Below are 18,965 nucleotides of genomic sequence, written 5' to 3' on the forward strand. Positions count from 1 at the left end.
ATGGCTAGGATCAATTTGTTTTGTGCTTTCAGACGCTGATCTTGCGACAGTGAACATACAGACACTATAGCAGGTTTGTTGGTTTTTTTTTTTACATAAATAAGAGGTTTTGACCACCATCTTTCCTTTTTCAATCGCAGTTTGTCAAGATCTTTTGCCTAATTCCCGGCTCAGAAAAAAAGACAGCATTCAACTAAGGAACAGCACATCCTTCCCAAATTGCCCTGAAAAGCGATCAAGAGGGTGAAAGGCCGGGTCAAAATAAGAATTACACTAGAAGCATAGCATTGGTGAGCTAAACTAAGGAAAGAAAAGAAAAGAAAAAAAGAAAAAGAAAAAAAAAAAAAAGGCGAAACGGTAACCAAAGAATTTAAGACATAAATATGAAGTTACCCATTCCAGCCTGAGCTCACGTCGTGTCTTGCACGCGGCAGAAGTTGTGGAACCTGCCACACCCTTGCCACCACCACTGGCCCTGCAGTCAGCTCATGACACCCTGCACTCAGCTACTGCTTGCCACACCAGCTGAAAACTATTTATTTCTGTTTCCTCAGGTTAGTTTTTGGCCTGGACACTAAGACAGGTTGGCACAGGATCTATTAAGCACCAGAACTGACACAGAGGACCCATGGGTTTATGCGGCCAGGAACAAGAAGGGGATGAGGCAGGAGGAGCCAGACCTTCTTGGTCCAGCAACAGCCACCTGCCAAACTGGCTGAAGAGCCCTGATGGGAACCATCCCTGTAAGTCAGTACAATACCACTGGCATCACGGAAGCCTCAGCACAAGATCTGACCTGAACTGTGTGTGCCCAAGACATCCACAAATACTAAAGTTCAGGTGCAGCTGGCGACACTCCTACAAAACCCCATTTCCCGTGTGCGGACATAGTTATAAATGATCTACAAACTACAATATTCCTGCCTAGGACGTGAAAACAATTTTTACACTTGCTTTAGCGTAACTACAATCCACAACATCAATTTGATTCTTTGCAAGTATCTGGATTCAAAGGTTTCCTTGGAAATAGACATTGCGAGCTTTCTCAGCCCTTAGCTGAAGGGGCTAGGTGGGACATCTCCTGTCCACACTGCCTGTGTTTGAAGTCATTAGGTATTAGCAGAAGCAACAAAACACAGAGCGAAAACTTCGGCAGTCTGCAGTAGGGGCATCTTCGCTACAAAACCCTGACATCTTTAAGATTAGTGGATACTTTAAAATTTAGTGAGTCCAAGAACCAGCACAACTTTTCTGTAAATACTCAACTAACTCCAGAGAGTATGGACCTGAGCAAACAAGCGGCGAGTGGGCATTGCCTGGGCGTCACCTGTGGTGAATAATGACAGGACCAGAGGAAATGGCGTGAAGTTGCGGCAGGGGAGGTTTAGGTTAGATATTAGGAAGAATTACTTTACTGAAAGAGTGGTCAGGCACTGGGACAGCCTGCCCAGGGAGGGAGTTGAGTCACCATCCCTAGAGGTGTTTAAGAAACATCTGGATTTGGCACTTCAGGGCATGCTCTGGTGGCAGAGATTGTAGGTTGTTTGGTTGGACTCGATGATCTCAAAGGTCCTTTCCAACCATGAAGATTCTGTGATTCTATATATGCATGCATTGGTCCGCTAGAACTGCATCCGAACATGCTTACTGGAAGGTTTACATTTTGCTTAATTAGAGCATGTTTTTTTTCCTCAATGGCAAAATGTCTGCAGGCTTCAGTGAGAGTAGGATTTGGATTATTTTTTTGAAACTTCTTGCTGCTGCATTTTGTGAATTTTACACAGTTCTGTCCGCTCAATGGACCCAAACACGATTCACAAAACAGTCTTAACATTTGTGTGCAAGCATACAATCCTTTGCCAAACAGTCAAACGCTGGATGTGCGGATAGTGAGAGAAAAAGACCCCAAACCAAATCCTACGTAACATTTTATACAGGCAATGGAGATACATTTCACCTGAAAATTTAGGCAAAAATGGGATGTGTTAGAATAACACGTTCGTGTGACCGTGCGTGGGTGTGAGTGCGCACCCCCCCACATATTGCCCTCTATAAGGGTGTGCTTCCGGTGTCGTCTCCAAAAGTGAAGTGATTGAGAGACTTCTTGAGGGGAGGGGGAGGGGGGAAGCCGTTTTTCTCTTCGAGCCTGTGCTCGGTGACAGCACTGACACCCACTCGCCCTCCTTCCCTCGCCCCGCTGTTAAGATACGTGTGGCCGACAGCACCACGATTTCATTCCCCTATAGCAAAGGCTAACCAGGCTTACACGCAAATAGCATTTACATTTCAAGTGAATTTGGTTCTCCTCGACCTCTCTCTCCCCACATAGCCTTGCTGCAGTTCAGCATTTACCCCACCTACACGGTATGCCTTTTTTATGTAGGCTTCATTTTTATTAAATATCAAAAGTGATAAAAAGGACGCCGTTGCTCTAACTACTGAAAGCAACACCGTTTACATCAAATACAAAAAAACCTAAGTGTAACTAGACATCAGAACACAATTTTCTTTCAGGAGGGCGTCAGACTTCCGTGTGAACAAGTTCAGCCTTCGGTTTTGCACATCAGGGTCGGGGGAAAAAGAAATGGCTTCAGGAGCCCTATAGAGGTGCTTTTGCTTCCCTGACTTCTCACACACTATTCTTTCAAATGAATTTAAAGCTTTTCTTGTCCAAATCCCCGCAAAAGTAACCACAGTGCAGTTTTTCTACTATTATGCAAATAGATTAATCAGCCAACGCTCCAGTGAGAATTAATTTATATTTGAATCAAATGAGGCCTTAGATTCTTTATAACCCAACCCCCGGGCCAAGGCCTGGGCTAGGTAGCAACCTCATATTATTCATTTGACGAAATGTGAACTGACATAAATACCATGGCTAACTTTCAATCCGATTACCCCGTTACCTCCCATCAATGCTCTCCCAGCCATCAGACTCTAGCGTCCCTCCTTTCACCAGCCCAGCCAACAACTGACAACTCCTCCCTGATAAACAAGCACCCACGCCGCCACCTCGGACCCCCGCTCTTAACCCATCATCCCTGCTCAATGGCCCTTATTCGACAAGGTACTTTATTTTGTTTGTAGGAATCGGGGAGGTGGGACTAAACAGCAGGGGGAAAAAAAAAAATAAAAAAAAAAATACTGTTTTGCTGGGGCTGCAATTCAAAGCTGCCCTTTCAGAGCTGCAGAGCACTTGAGGCGCTGACAATAAACATCCAAAAATATAGGAGCATCGTGTCCATCCATCCATATATATATATGTGTATATACACGCACACACATTTAATTTAATACAGTGACCAACATCTGTTATCTTTCATACTCTCCTTAACCCTTAAAAAAAAAAAAAGTAAAACAATGTTTTGGGCTACTACGTCCAAAGGTCAATGTAAAGTGAACCCACATTTTACACAGCACCCTTATACTAAACTCATGTTGACAACCACTAAATTCTTTCTATTGCCCTGCACAGGAACTTGTTTTTTAAAAAGTTTTTTTTTTTTTTTTCCTTTAAAACTGTAAGCATTTAAAAAGCCTGGCTAAACGATCCACCAGGTGTGAGAAAAGCCTTTTCTATGCAAGCAGCTCTGTGTCAGGAAACCTACACTTTGTAATTAGATTAGCAAGCAAGGACTGAATAGCTCTGATCAAAACATCTTCCCCCCCCACGCATATTGTTTATAGTGCATAACTGATAACTAAGCTTCTCTAGTCATGGTTAAAATCTACTTTAAAATGGGAGTCCTGTGCACTGCAGAATTTAAATGAAGAGGAAGAAGAAAACAAAGTGCACATTCTTAAAAAGCTATAAGTAATCACTTGGCTGCCTTGCTTAAACAAAGCTTTATTTGGAAATATAAGTCATAAAACAAACCCTGTGATTTAACAGCAGCTCTTCAGGAGACCATCGCTTAAAACCCATCTAAGCTAGGGAGTTAAAGAGGTAATTTTTGCCTTTAGGACCTACCTCGCAGCGAACAGGCTGGGGGAAAAGGAGGAGGACAGTCTTGTCCACGTGGCCCCAGCTCCAGGGAACACCCCGGATCCCTGCCATGAGAGCTGAGAAGTCCCCAGCCCGGGAGGATGACTTTAGTTTTCTGTCTCTGTGGGTTTTTTCCATGTGGTCAGACAGGCTAGTTGCGTACTGGAGGCAGTTTCGCAACATAAATAGCAGGTTTGAAATGTACTGGCTTCCTGGAGACGCTAAAAGCGGGTGAAAAAGGAGCTGCAGTATGTCAGAGCAGATCAGCCCTACCTGTTCCTGTAAGGAAGACAGATGGGAAATGAAAAATAAGCCCAGACAAGATTCTTCCTAAAGCTTTCATACAAAGCCTATATATTTTTCTTGGAAATAGTGAGGCTGTTTGACAGTCCTGCCCAGTCCAGACCAGAGTCAGTCCCATTTTGTACTGTGGGGCCTGAAACCAGATGCAAACCCTTGTATGAATCAATTTTTCCAAAGAAAGATATCCAATTACTGGATCCTTCTGCTCAGATCAGTACACCTCGTAAATCCCACGGTTATTTCATCCTTCTTGAAACTGTCTTTTAAATATTAGGGCTGGAGCATCAGAACTGAGATCAAAAAGCCTTCTCTGGCTAAAGGACACTGTAGAAATAGCAGAAGACAACAAGAGGATATCCTCTGTTCTTCCTTTCGCAAATCAGGAGACACTTGCCGTACACACAGCTGTCACAGGCGGCAGGGAATGAGAACTTTTCCGTGCTTCAACAACCGTCCTACCCCCTCCTCCTTCTGCTATAAGCTCAGTAGCAGGGAAGAGCCCTGGACACTCACTGCCCCAGTGCAGAATCCAGCCTCGTGCTTAAACTGCTGCTCCGGAGAGGCTCTGACCCAAGGCAGCAATTTAACCTTGTCTCTATGCATTCCCCTCTGCTGATTTTTTTTTTTTTTTTTTTTTTTTTAATTTCCTGTAGGAAGAGTAAACTTTCAGCAGAAAAGGAGGACAGACAATTTTTTAGCGTGATACCAGTAAGGAAAGCTTGATAAAGGTTGACAGGTGAGGGAACAGGCTTTCATTTAAGTCCTAAGCCAGAGCCATTTAAAGGACACTAGAGAACTACCCCTTATCCCAAGACATCCACGAATCTGGAGGATGCGTATGTAGCTTAAAGCTACGTCAGCCTCCTCTCTCCCGACCTTTCCAGGTCTGATGAGTAGCAGCCTCATGAGTAGCTTCATGACTAGATGCTCTCCACCCTCTTATATTTTTTTTTTAAATGGAAAAGTAAAAAGAGAGGGGGGAAAAAAAGACAAAATTCATGTCACAAGGAGAGCCAAAAATGTGATTGCAGCCACTAAAACATGCTTTTCATTAAGTAGTTCTCATTTCTACAGGCATGACGAGAAACCTGAGAAAACCTGTTTCAGACTAAGACGATCCCATTCGAACACCCTGGCTCTCTAATTCTAAACTTCAGTCGTCTTTGATATTTCCCCTGCAGTATCAAAACGCTCCTGACAAAGCACTGAAGAGACAAGTACATTCAAATTCTCCTAGGGCTTAACCCCACCGCATTGAAATTAGCACGAGTTTCGCCCCTGACTTCAGCCCTGACAGAACAAGCAACGTCCTCAGGCCAAAAGCATGGGGAAAAGCTTTTCTACAGCTTTCTTTACACGCTGGCACTCACCTTAGTCCTAGAGATTTCCGTTTGCTTTCAGAAAGCTGAAGGCATAAATGGGCAACGCATTCCACCGTGTTTGTGTCCAACCTCATGGCTGGTGGAAAACAAGTAAGGCATTTTTTTTTTTACCGTTTTCCAGGGAGAAAAACAGAAGAACAACGTACTTTCTTCAGGTTGGGTAAGCTCACATTAGAAAGTTTCTTGTCTTCGCTATTTCAAGGAATTTTTACAAGTGCAAGGGAAAACAGAACCTCATCAGCTTTTCCCAGTGGTAAAATGGAAGAGCCCTTCATCTCTGAACACCGTGAAGCTGCCCTGGTTGCAAAGCAAACCCCAGAAGAAGGGCATCCCTCTTCCAGTCTCCACATTGAGCTAAACGTTTTTTGAAGAGAACAACTCTTTCTCACGAGTGGAGATCCAGTGCAAAATCTATTGGCTCCTCAGGGAGCCAGTCATCCTGAATCCAGACACCTACACTTGGCAATCCTGAAGATACGCATATGATGCATGAGACTATGAAGCTGATCATTCCTGAGGCATTATTGCTCCAGTCTCCTTGGTTTTCTCTACCTGAAGCACCTCACTTGATAAAAAGGACCCCCAAAGGACAACAGAATCCAATTTCCACAAAGTAACCGGGAGCAGACCACATGGACCAGTGCTTGCTAACTCATTTCTTGCTGGCTCTATGAAGGCAAACCCTGAGGGACAAAGTTTGTCAGCTCTCTTCTTCTGCCAAATCAAACACACTCTATGTCAATATCTTTCTATTTCTGGAAAAAACCCCAAGTGTTACACTTCTCCAAAGAAGCCTGCACATAGTCTTTTCCTCCATGCGTGCAGTACTATTTGCCAGCAAACCTATAGACATAAATATAGCCATAGTTAGGGCATGGTCTGGAATAGAACCATTTAACTGTGAAGCCATTGCCTCAATGGACAAGTTCACAGGTGTAATGCTTCCAGGGTGAAATCCCTACATGCCCAGGGAATTTGATGACTAAAAAAAACCCCAGAACTCACAGATTTTTTTTTTTATTTTTTTTAGGACTGTCCCCTGTTTCAATTGTAAGAACATTGCAGTATCCCAGCAAGGAAATTTTGCACTTTTTGTCTGCTAAGTAACTGTTACAGAATATTTAAGTTTCTCTTCTTTCCTCATCACATGGCTTTTGGTCCCACCAGAAGATGTATAGGTTAATCCCGGTCAACAGCACTTTTAGCACCTTCACATAGGACTTAAAGAGAGAAAAACACTGAGTTTTGAAGCAGATCCCTCCACACCTTCAAATTGGGAGTATTCTTGCAATGATGAGTTTGTGCCAAGAGGTTGATATCTGCGTGGTCAAAGCATTTGCCCTGGGAGGGACTACTGTCCCTGTCTGACTTTCCAGACAGGGTGATACACCACAATGCAGGTGACCGATTCATTAAAACCTCTCTGCCACCTACCTGGAAACCCCCACAACAGCCCTTTCCACCACTGGATCCCACCATCTGAAGATATTTTCACCTAGAATGAGCAAAGTGAGTGATACAGCCCCATCACCATCTTTCTGGCTACTCACTACCAGCACGTACATCAGGGAAGACTTTTCACTGGGGACAGTGTTTCCAAATACTTGGGCTCTCATCAGCATCCTATGGGATCTTCTGGGCCTCTCAAACCTTTTCAGAGAGGTTTAAGCCCCAAGGAGGTGTAGTATCAGTTGGTTGGCATGGTAAAAGTTGAGGGATTGAGGGCTAATGGTCTGACCCTTTTAAAAAAAGGTGCAGAAATAAGAGAAAGTCCTGGTTTAATCCCACAGGGTAGTTAAATACTGATCCTGTTCTTTCCCTGAGACAGAGGTCCCGATGCACTGCTCCAGTGGGCAGAGGGACGGAGAGCAGCTTCTAAAAGACTGCCTTTTGCAAGAGTGGACATGTCGACGCAGTGCGTGGGCTCAGGGACCCTTAGTTTAAGGTGACAGCAAACTCAGGTTTGCTGAGATCCACTCCATGACACCCTCGTTCTCCTGCTCAATTGCCCTGAGAGAGTCCTCTCCTCCAAGCAAGCTTGTCCTTCCTCTCATAGCCTGGAGAAGGGGGAAGAGAACTGGGACTTTAGGAGCGGAAAAGTAATGGCATCCTCGACTCTTAGCACTTAAAATTGCACAATGCCTAGACATTTCAGTGAATCAGTGAACAGAGAAATTTGCCACCATTGTAAGCAAAGAATCACCACTTTGGTTCGCAGTGAAGTGGCAGGAGTAGATTTAAGACCTAGATTTAAGATTAAGACCTGATTTGAAAAACCAAAGGATTTTTAATTCTTCTTACCTACTTGAGTAAAATGAGAGAAATACGTATTAGAGAAAATAAACGGGAAAGTATCATGTTCTCTCATCCTTCACGCTTCATCCACTCAGTCTAACTTGGAAACTCTCGGGGCAGAGACCACAACCAAAACAAGCAGGACCGTGGCCTCCAGATTCTGAGAATCCAAACAGCCGCTGCCCAACTCCCAGCCAGTCTCCACTGTGCTAAATAATCATGAAATTAAGGCAATGAATAAAACACCATATTGCATTTTGCAAACCTTAGCTCTCCAAAAATGTGCATGTCTTAGCTCATGAAAGGAGTTGTTTTTAGGGAGGTTGTGTGATTGTTTGTTTATTAGACAGATCAGTGGAGAAGAAAGAAGAGGAATTGTTCAACCCCAGATTATTTTTTTTTAAAACAAAGGTGGAGGTTGGGGAGAGGATAAAAGGACGAAGTGGACAAAAATAATCAAATTTGGAAGAAAGGATGCAAATTAAACAGGCTTGGAAGGAGTTAGTAAAGCGCAAGCAAGACACAGAGACTGAACTAAAGTTAATTACTTTTGACATGATCAGATCATCTGGTTGCATTTCAGGCTGCGTGCACTCTAGGCTGGCCGGCATGAATGGCGAGGGAAAAGAAAGTAACTCTCCCCTCTAGGTCCCTTTGCCAAGTCTGGGCTGCGCGCTCTGTCCGAGATCCCTCTTTCTTTGCGCAGAGAGAGAGGGGGGGAGAGGAGAGAGAAACACAGTTAACCACCTGTCAGGGCTGAGGACACAATAAGGCAGCCCCCAAAAGAGCTTTTCATGCATGCGTAATATATTTGTTCAGCTATTCACTTAATGAAGCTGATAAATGTGATGCGAAACAATAGTCAAGTTAATCTATTTAGTAAAATGTTTTGAGACTCTCAGGCGATGTTAAGGAGGGTAGTGTGTTCGGGGACATTTTCATTTCAATACGCTCATCTCTCCCCTCTTAGGGGGGTTTCAAGCAACCTATGTGAATATAATTTCTTATAAATGTGTCTTTAATGGGTTTAATTCACCCTTGCCAGCTGTTTTTTTAGCTATTTTGTAAGAGCAAAACAAACGTGCCAGGCTTGGAAAGCTAGTTAAAATTAGTTTCGGTCACTGGGGCCAAGCTATATTTCCTGCAAACCATCTGCTTGATTGGCACAATAGAAGGATTTTCAAGAAAAGGGGGGGGGGGAGGGATCTAGAAGAGCTTTGAACGAACCAACAGTTACTGTTCCTTGTGCTTGAATTCTAAAGGTGAAGCCTTAGGTGTCTTAATATAGCTTCGCCCCCGCAGCCTCCATTCAAGCATCCGGCGAGGTCGGGAAGCATCCTTAGGGAGCTGGGACACGCCGTGGGAGGGGGGACGGAGCATCCCTCCCCGGAGAGGGGGGGGCGAATAGAATAAAAAAAATAAATAAGAAAACAAAATGCTTACACACAGGTTTGGAGAAGAAGAAGCGACGGGGGCAGCGGAGCCTGGACCCTTGTAGAGTATTTCCCCGCTTGGGAAGGGGAGGGGGGAGAAGTTTGGCTTTGGCTTCCCGCATCCAGGTGAAAGCCAAACTTCTCCCCCCTCCCCTTCCCAAGCGGGAAATCGCCCCGGGAAAGACTTGGGGGGGGGGGGGGGGGAACGTCCCCCGCGGGGGAGCGAGCAGAGCCGTGGCGGTGATTGAGACGTCCGTCTCCCGGGGGGGGGAACGGGGACAGGCGGGGAGAGGGATGGAGCTCCCCGGCGCGACTCCGCTCCTCTGGTCCAGCCCAAGGCGAGCTCTTTGGTCTCCGGATTTGAAGTGCTGGCTCTCCCAATTTCATGCGGATTATCAACCTCGGACCGGGACACACGCAGGCTTCAAATCCTATCCCCCCCCGCCCCCCCCCTACCTCCGCTCCCGGCGGTTTTGGGGTGGGTGTTTTGGTTTTTTTCTTTTTTTTTTTTTTTTTTTCAAGCGACAAAGAAAGTGAGTGACTTTTAAGAAATAAATTTGAAGATAACGACATTAAAATGAATGGCAGGAAGCACAAAACGGCGTGAGCATAGGTCAAACGGCATTAGTCACAGGTTTTATCCTGAGACATTAGAATTCCCTTTCTCTTAAATGATCACTGCCTTTGAAAAGAAACTTCCAAAGGAGATCACTTAAAATAAGATCCTTTCGTCTGATTTCTTGGTTTCTTATGGTCTATCTTCCCTTTCAATAGATGTCTAGTCCCTTTTGCCTTGGTGCTTAAGGAATTCTTTATGAGTGTGCTCAGACGCATCACAAGGAAGAACTGGGTCCACGTGTGCCCCAGCATGCGTTTGACCCAACCTTCCAGAAAATGTCAGACCCTCTTTTTTAAACCAGAGAAATTAGCAGCAGTTGGTCTATAGTGAGGCAAAATGCCCCCAATGTATATGTAAAGAAAGGAGTAAATCATCTCAAAGGAAACGTATAATGACTGTAAAAAACGAAGTGTTCGCGGAGCAGCCCGGGCGGAGCTGTGTTGGGACATGCGGGGGGGTGACAGAGCAGGAGCGGGCTGCGAGAGGGGCAGGGAGCAGGGGACAGAGGCGGGGGGGCTGGGTAGGGAGGGTGGCGTCAATTATTTTATTGGGAAAGCCCTGTTTGCTTTTTCCGTTCGCTACCGCCCCACCCGCTTGCGAAATAACACCTTGAGAGCAGCCGTGCGTATAAACGGGCTTGAGAGAAGCCCGGGTGGCGGGGGGGTGGGAGGCAAGCTAAAACCGGAGCAGGACGGGGCAGCCCCCCCACCTTCCCCCCACCGTGCCCGAGCGGTGCCGGCCGGGGGCGGGGGGGCAGGTGCCGGGGACCCGCCGCGCTGCCCGCCAGCATACACACACACACCCCCGAGCCCTTTGGGCTCTGTCCGCTCCTTCCTTCCCTTTTTTCTTTACCTGCTAAACGTCAAGATTAACAAAACTGGGGCGGGGGAGGGGGGGAAACTCCAGCGAGGTTTGATTTCAAAGTGATGCTTTCAGATCTTCCAAGTCAGCCTTCTGCAGATGCTCATCTGCTGGAGGCCGGCGTACAGCACCGGGAAAGCTTGTCAGGATCATACAATTTCGAGGGCTGATTCCGTCCTCTCCAATAAATAACTTTTTGATTTGAATCAAGGGAGAGGTTTAACAGACTTTCTTTCTTCCCTAATGTGATATAAATCGCAGATGCACTTTTATTGAATGGTTAAAGCATCGACATGGAGATAATCAACACAAAACGTCCGGACAAAAACCATCGAGAGAAATAAAGCTGGTTAATAAGATTTTTGAGAAAGCTTTGTGTTAAAAAGTAAAAAGGGAAAACAGCTGAAGGTGACAGTTAGTTCATGGTTAATAGGATAAAGGCTGCATGGTTGAGCTGCACACTTCTGCTTGCAAAGGTTCAGCCGCACCAAAGGACTGAATAGGGTGCTTTTAAAACATAGGACATTTAACACATCTGTTATAGTCTTTAACAGAGAAATCAGGTAAAACCACTCTCAATAGTTGCATTCATCACCCAACTCCAAAGGAAATTAACTACACTTGCGCCTATTTCCATATTTGCCCTCACGAACAAAACCTCTCTGCCAGAGAAGTCCTCGCTTTCTACTTTTCTGTTAGACGATGTCATTTGTCCCTCGCACGAAAGTTGAGGGACTTTGGGCTCTGCGGCACCGAGCTGAATACACCTCCAGGAATTCTGCTCTCGCCCGCAGCTCAAAAGCGAGTTGAGGTGAATTTGGCGGCGGCGAGGAGGCTTCGAGTCACCGATACCGATAAACCCGAGACTAGCTCAGACTACTTTTAGCCAAAAGGATCCCAATGCTACAACGTCGCCTTCGTTTCCCCTATTTTTAATGTAGATGAGCTTAAGAGGACCAATAGATTGAGAACCTGAGGGGGCTGCTCTGGTTCCACAAAGCTGTTCAGATCCTTTTCATGTTCGATGTTCAGATTTTTCTCGCAGCGGAGTTCTTACCGGCTACAATAAAGCTTACATTTCGGTCCGAATTGGGCAAGCCTCTTGCCTGAGCACACATACGGTGGACTTTTAAGGAGTTCGGGTCCTGAAAGTAGAGGTTGATACCCCAAAACTCACTTTCTGCCGAACCTTTGCCGTGCAGATAGAAAAATAACCCCAACGACAGCACAAATTTTGCCGCATACTGATAGCAGGGGGCAGAACACGCTCAAACCGCGATGGGATCCGCTCTCCGAATATTTTTTCTCCCTCCTCAGAGCTTAGTTCCACGTTGTCTAATTTGTATTTTCCATTCCACAAAACCCGTGTTTTTCTGAGAGTCCGCAGATAAGTTTATATGAATATTTATTGATTTATTTCCTAAACTCAGCAGGGGAGCGGCAAATAAATTTAGTGCTTTCTTTAAATAATTCCCTTTCTACGAGGCAAGATGTCATTCGAAACTTTTAAATAGGCATTTAATTAGCCTGTGTGTGTTGCCTCTGAACAAAACCCTGCTGGGAGCCTTTGGAGCGCTGTATTCCAAAGAGGCGGTCAATATGCAAAATTGATGACTACACTTTCTTTGTGGCGGGGCCATTGTGCCCCGGTTGCTTATGAAGTCTAATCCAATCATAAATTGCAGCCCCGGACCAATGGAGAAGCCCGGAGCTCGCCCTGAATGAAGCTCAAGTGGAGAACTTTGTTGAACCCCATTGTTGGGGCTGTCACTTTTGAAAGAGCCTCAGCGGGGCTGACCACTATAAAACCCATCGTCCAGGAGGAAGGGGCAGAGAGAACCCCGCCAGGCTCGCTCGCTGGATCTTTACTAAACGAGGTTTGCAAAACAGAAAACAAAACAAAACAAACAAACAAAAAAACCAACCCAAAAAGCAAGCAAACAAACAAGCGAGCGGCCCCAGCCCTGCTCGGCGGACGGCCCCTGCGATGATGTTCCCCAGCCTCATCGCCCCCCCGGCCGTCTACCCAAGCCTCCTGCGGCCGACCCCCACCCTCACCTTGCCTCAGTCGCTGCAGTCAGCTTTTTCCAGCCATTCCAGCTTCCTGGTGGAAGATTTGATCCGGATCAGCAGGCCCACCGGTTACCTGCCCAGGACTGGCCCCCCGCCCAGCATGTCCCCCCCGACCTCGGCCACCAGGACAGACTCCGGGACGCCGGAGCTCGCCAGCTCCACCACCGCCGCCGGCTCCAGAAGGATCTGTTCGCCACAGACATCCAGCAGCGAATCCACTTTCCTGAAGTTTGGGGTCAACGCCATCCTCTCCTCCGCCCCCCGCACCGGTAAGCGGCCCCCGTTCCCGACCCCCCGCTCCGGGGCTCCGCGGAACCCACCGCCTGCAGGAGGAGGGTGGTGGCGGGGGGGGGGATGGAGAGGAGGGAGACGGTTTAGGAAGGGGAGGGAGGACCGAGTACCGAGCTGCGGAGCCCTCCGGCATTACCGGTATTTAAGGGCGAGCGCTGGCTGGGTGCTAGTCCCGCTCCGCCGCCCCTAGAGCGGCCGCAGGACAGGCGGGAGGATCAGGCAGCGGGGGGGGGTTCCACCGCCGGGATCTCCTGGGTGACTCTGCCATCCCGGGGGCCACTTTCCTGCCAAAACCCTCGCAGCAGAAATGCCGCTTTCCCCAGGCGGTTCCGAGCTCAGTTTGACTTTTTTTTTGGGGGGGGGGGGGGGGGGAGAAAAGTACCACCGCAGTGGTCCCCAGACCAAGCGACAGACCCAGCCGTGCCGTCGGTCGAGTGCAACCGGTGGAAACCCTCTGCTTAATTTCATTTTTATTTATTTACTAGAAACGTCCCCTGCGTTGCTTCAGAGCGTCCCTCCCAAGACTTTCTCCTTTCCGTACTTTGAAGGATCCTTCCAGCCCTTTATCAGATCTTCCTATTTCCCAGGTAGGTCTCTAAAAATCCCTCTCTCTCCGGGCGGATCCCGGTGATATTTCTCCGTGTCCCGTCCCCCCACCCCCGCCTCCCGTATCCTCCCCCGGGGGTTATGCTCTAGTTCAGAGGTTGGAGGGAGTACAACATTCAAGCATCAGTCGCGCCAATTTGATGCCCGATTTAGCACAGGCAGTGACTGCTTGACATTCCCTGCCCGCTCCCCCCGCTGATCGGCAAATTAGCCGGGATTGTCACGGTCCCGAGGCGAGGCGGGTCCCCCTCCTCCCAGGCAGCCCCCTCCCCCCCCGCCCCAACTTCCCGTCCCGTCCCGGGGCCGCGCCGCCGCTTTCAGCACCACGAGGAGAGCGGTCAGCTCCCGCCGCCGCCCGCGCTCCGCTCCCGCGCAGCCCCGGCGGACGCGCTCCGCGCAGGCGGAGGGAGGCAGAACTGCCCTGAAAGCTGCTCTCCGCCCTGTTCCCCTTCCCCCAAATCTTTCCGCCCCCGCCGGGTTGCTGGGTTTACAGGCGGATCGAGGGTACCGCGGGCGCGGCTTTACTTCCCTCCTCCTCCTTCTTCACCGCGCACTAACCCTTCTCCCCTCCTTCACCTTGGGTCTCCCACTTCATCGCTTCTCGTTTAGACCGTCAGCGGTGTTCAACCGACACGGTCTGGGCGAGAAAGCAGGCTACCGGGCGTACGACAGCGCTGAAGTGTTATGATGCAGAGAGAACAATTAAAAAAAAATCTAATTACACAAACAAGCTATTAATTTAAAAAGAAAACAGGGAAAGGGAGAGAGCGAAAAAAAATAACCCAAGCTCTTCCATTCATCCTTCGGATAATGGAATTTGCTTCCTTTCTCCAGCATGTGAATAGCCTAACAAAAACAACTTGAGCTTTATAAATAGCTTTTCATGTCCATTTAATGAAAATGATTTGGGGAAAGAGACGATTGTGCCATCAGTATTCTCCCGAGGAGCTTGGCATGCCGTTGTGTTTAGTTTGAAAGTGTAAATCTCTTTTGTTCCAATAATATATGGCGTTAGCTGCTTGTCCTCAGTCTTTTTCTGTTAGTTCATTACTACACAATTACCATTCACGCTTCATTAGCATCTCTGTCTCTCTTGGGGAGGTTCCCCCCCCCCCTTTTTTTTTTTTAAAGACGAAATTCTGCCCTTTTTATCATACCAATGCCATTGAGAACCAGGCAATGTGCTAATTAGCTGTTACTTTTCATGTCTTCGGCTTGAATTCTCCAACTTTGGGGGGGGGAGGGTGGGGGAGAAGAGATTAATATAAAAAGATGAATACTGATTGATCAAAACTGCATCTGAAGAGGAGCGGTTTTGTTCAGAATCAGAAAAGTCCTCATTTTCATCTCAAGCATGATAAAGCATCTGAAATGATAAAAGCGCCTGAAAAAAAAAATCAAATTCTTCTGAGTGGGAGAGAAAGCTTTTTTATTATACCTCTATCTTAGCCGGTACGCCTCACTTTGCCTTTTCAGGCCAGAGACCTTTGAATCTCCCAACAAAACCAGCCACTATTGATCCATTTTACACGTTTGAATTGATAGATCTAATCCCAGTGATCACGGGCTGAAAGGGGGGCGCTTAGTTAAGCCTAAAGCTCCTTTTCACAGCTCCAGGTCGATGGGTGCCCACCCGAAGGGCAGGGAGGGGGTGGTGGGGTCCAGTCCCACTCTACTCAGTGCTGTGTTTCCCCTCTGCAGCCACCTCTGCCGTGGTCCCCATCCCCGGCACCTTCTCCTGGCCGCTGGCCGCCCGTGGCAAGCCCCGCCGTGGCATGCTACGTCGCGCCGTTTTCTCTGACGTGCAACGCAAGGCACTGGAGAAGATGTTCCAGAAGCAGAAGTACATCAGCAAACCCGACAGGAAGAAGTTGGCAGCCAAGCTGGGCCTCAAGGACTCGCAGGTGAGAGAGGCACTGGGTGGGGAGGGTAGAAGTGGTGCAGGGAGCTGGGCCCTCCATCCCTGGGGGCAGCTTGAAAGAAGGGGACAGGAGAAAGTCCATGACCAGGAGAAAGTCCAAAGCAAGTTACCGGGCCATGAGCATCCACGGAGCCAAGAAAGCAGCGCAATTCCCAGCTGGGCAAGTAGGTCAGGACAGACCACGGCCTTATTGGCCCCCAGCCCCTCTCTTAGGGTCCTCAAAGACCAGGTTCTGTGGTTCCTGTTAGCTTCGGTATAGGCATGAGCAAGGTTTCAAGGGTGCAACCAAAAGGCCTTTCTCAGTCCTTGTTTTACTGAACTGTTTCATTTCTGGGTGGTTTTCTCCTCTCTAGGTGAAGATCTGGTTCCAGAACAGGAGGATGAAGTGGAGAAACTCGAAAGAAAGAGAGCTCCTCTCTTCTGGTGGCTGCAGAGAACAGACCCTACCGACCAAGTTCAACCCTCACCCAGACCTCAGTGACGTAGGGAAGAAGTGTTCAGGAGAGGAGGAGGAGGAGGAGGTTCCCCCCGTGTGCCCACCCAGCCCCCAGCATCCCTTAACCTACCACCAGTCCCCAGAACATCTGCACTTGAGGGACAGACTGGACTCCCAGATGTCTCCTTCTCCATCCCATTCTAGCAGCCCCAGCAAACCTTCAGACTTCTCAGACTCAGAGGAAGAGGATGATGAAGGGGAAGAGGAAGAGGAGGAAATAACAGTCTCTTAGATCACCCTGCCCGCCCCTACCATCACATGGGGACATTGCAAAGATGTAAATAAAACAGAGTGCTATAAATTGAAGAGGTCATGTCCCACCCAAATGTCCACATGCGTCTCCAGTGCAGGTTCTTTATCACGTAGCTGCAAGGCTTTCTAGTTATATGTATTCCTTATTTTTCTGCCCCATGTGAAGGTTTTCACATTCACAGCATCTGCTAACATTTCATAACTCTCTCTGCTTAACAATCAACATTTGCTCCATTAGCTACCTTCTGCTGAAAGCAAGTAACAGGCAGCTCCTTGCTTTACAGCAGGGAGGAAAGTATAGCCTCTTGAGAAGGGACTTTTTTGTCTCCCAGATAGGAAACAACAAAAAATACAATACAGATGCTGTGGCCATTTTTACTACCTTTCAAGGGAATTTCCAGCTACCATTAAGATTTCAAAACCCTGAAAACTGGTCTGATGTAGCAACCCTCTCCTCCAAAATTAAATAACATTATTGAGGGACACAGACCAAACGCTGCCTCCCTGCTCACCCCAAATAGCACGATACTTGGGCAACAGACCTGTTGAAATCCCTGGAATGACTAAGGTATAATGCAAGTGTGCCTTGTGTAATGGAGACCTTATATATTTATATGTTTTTCATTTTAATTTATGCATCAATATTCTATTAGAAGCACTGTCTAACCTACCTTTTTGCCCACGGGCTTGTGCTTCTTTTCCACTTTGCTTCTGCTATCCATGGTGTGGACAGAGGAAAGTGGATGTGCCTCTTTGATTTTTTTTTTTTTTTTGACTGAACTTTGCTGTCTTTGCACAGCTTATATGAACTGTACACTATTTTGTACACTTACTCTGTATGGATGTTTTATACCAAGGTTATTGTGAATGAATATAACGATGGCTCAGCAAGATTTCTCTCCTTTTTTTAATTAAATGGCAGCTAAACTACAGAAAAATGTAGCTGTTTAATTTTGTAACTTATAAAGAAACGCTTTTATTTTGTATTTTACCATGTACAGACTTTAAATATGTATATATAATAAAGCGAATGATTGCCAAATAAAAAGAAAAAGTAGATTTCCAAGCTTGATCATTCAGTAATACTTGATTCCTGCCTACAGGTTGTTGTAGTTTGTGTCTGGGGCCAAACAGAGAAAGAAAAGAGAAATGCATTTTATCAACAGCGTAGTGATTCTCTTCAAATCAGCTTCAAATTAAATAGCCTTACAAAAATATCTTCCTGCGTTTTAAGTATGGAGTGACTCAACCAGAGGATTAAAGGTTTTCTACAGTCACTCCCCTCTACAGACCTTCTGACTCCCCTCCTTCCTTCCAGTTATTATTGCCCAGGTAGGTCATGGTGGACACTTGCCCCCCATCACCCTGTTAAGATACAACAGTCTGTAGACCGGGAGCATGTGATTAGACTATGCTTATGGGGTAGAGAAATAGAATGAAAAAGATAAGGCTGAAGAGTTGTCTTAAGTCTAAGTCCAGTCAAGGATCACTTCTACGATGCAAGGCAAATACATAACCACTTGCGTATTTTTGTTTTAGATACAAATACACACTACAGAAACGTCAATGTTTTCCTGCTCACATACAGGTAGCGGAGTCCTTGTGAAAGAGATTTCATTACAAAGTTAGTTATTTTCCACTCCGCAGGCTCTGACTAATGCCCACCACTCATGACATGCCAAAACAATGGAAATAAACGCAGGAGACACCACCTGAACCCCACTATCCCTTTAAGCTCCACTTCACTACAGCGTCACAGCCACAAGGAAAAGCATGAAAGCAAGAATGATTAGATGGAAGTGACCACCAACAATTACCTAGTCCAACTGACTGACTGCATCGGGGCTGACCAGAAGTTAAAGGACATTGTCCAAATGCCTCGTAAACACTGCCAGGCTTGGGGCATCGACCATCCCCTCTAGGAAGCCCATTCCAGGTCTCCAGCTACTCTCCAGTTAGATAATTGGACACACCTAATTCGGGACACCTTGTCACTTTAATCATCTCCTACCCCTTACAGCCATTAGCAATTGATAACATAAACCTGAGAGAGGGCAGCATTTACCCCACAAAACACTAAAGAAAGTGAAATGGCATAAGGGTTGGTTCATTTTTTAAAAAAAAAAAAAAAGAGCTCTTCCAAAAATGCAACTTATCTCCCAAGCATACCTAAAACATCACAAAAATGTGCATTAAGCAGCAACTGGTGCAATCTACCCAACTGCTCATACAGGCTTGAATAAGAGAGCGGTTACGTGTATTATCAACAGTGTGTATGTTAGACCATATGTTGTTTTCCATCCATTGACTCTTTAAATGATAGAGCACCCCGGGACAACTATTTATAAGTCAAGTTTTACTAGTCCAGTACGCATAAGACCATAGTTAGGTAACTTATAAGGACAGACCTAATTCAAACCCCGTATTTTGTTTCAAAATTCATAGGCA

The 18,965-nt window shown here is 46.8% G+C and overlaps 1 protein-coding gene across 1 annotated transcript; it reads left to right on the plus strand.

Annotated features, from left to right (window-relative positions):
- Nucleotides 1–9,664: 9,664 nt before the first annotated feature.
- DBX1 (developing brain homeobox 1) lies at nucleotides 9,665–17,607 on the plus strand. Its single transcript, XM_074582472.1, has 4 exons — nucleotides 9,665–13,220; nucleotides 13,728–13,829; nucleotides 15,550–15,752; nucleotides 16,123–17,607. The coding sequence occupies exons 1-4, from the start codon at nucleotides 12,866–12,868 to the stop codon at nucleotides 16,495–16,497; spliced, it is 1,035 nt and encodes a 344-aa protein (XP_074438573.1). The 5' UTR covers nucleotides 9,665–12,865; the 3' UTR covers nucleotides 16,498–17,607.
- Nucleotides 17,608–18,965: the final 1,358 nt, after the last annotated feature.

This window comes from Larus michahellis, chromosome 4 (genome assembly GCF_964199755.1).
Source record: "Larus michahellis chromosome 4, bLarMic1.1, whole genome shotgun sequence".
Taxonomy (NCBI): Eukaryota; Metazoa; Chordata; class Aves; order Charadriiformes; family Laridae; genus Larus; species Larus michahellis.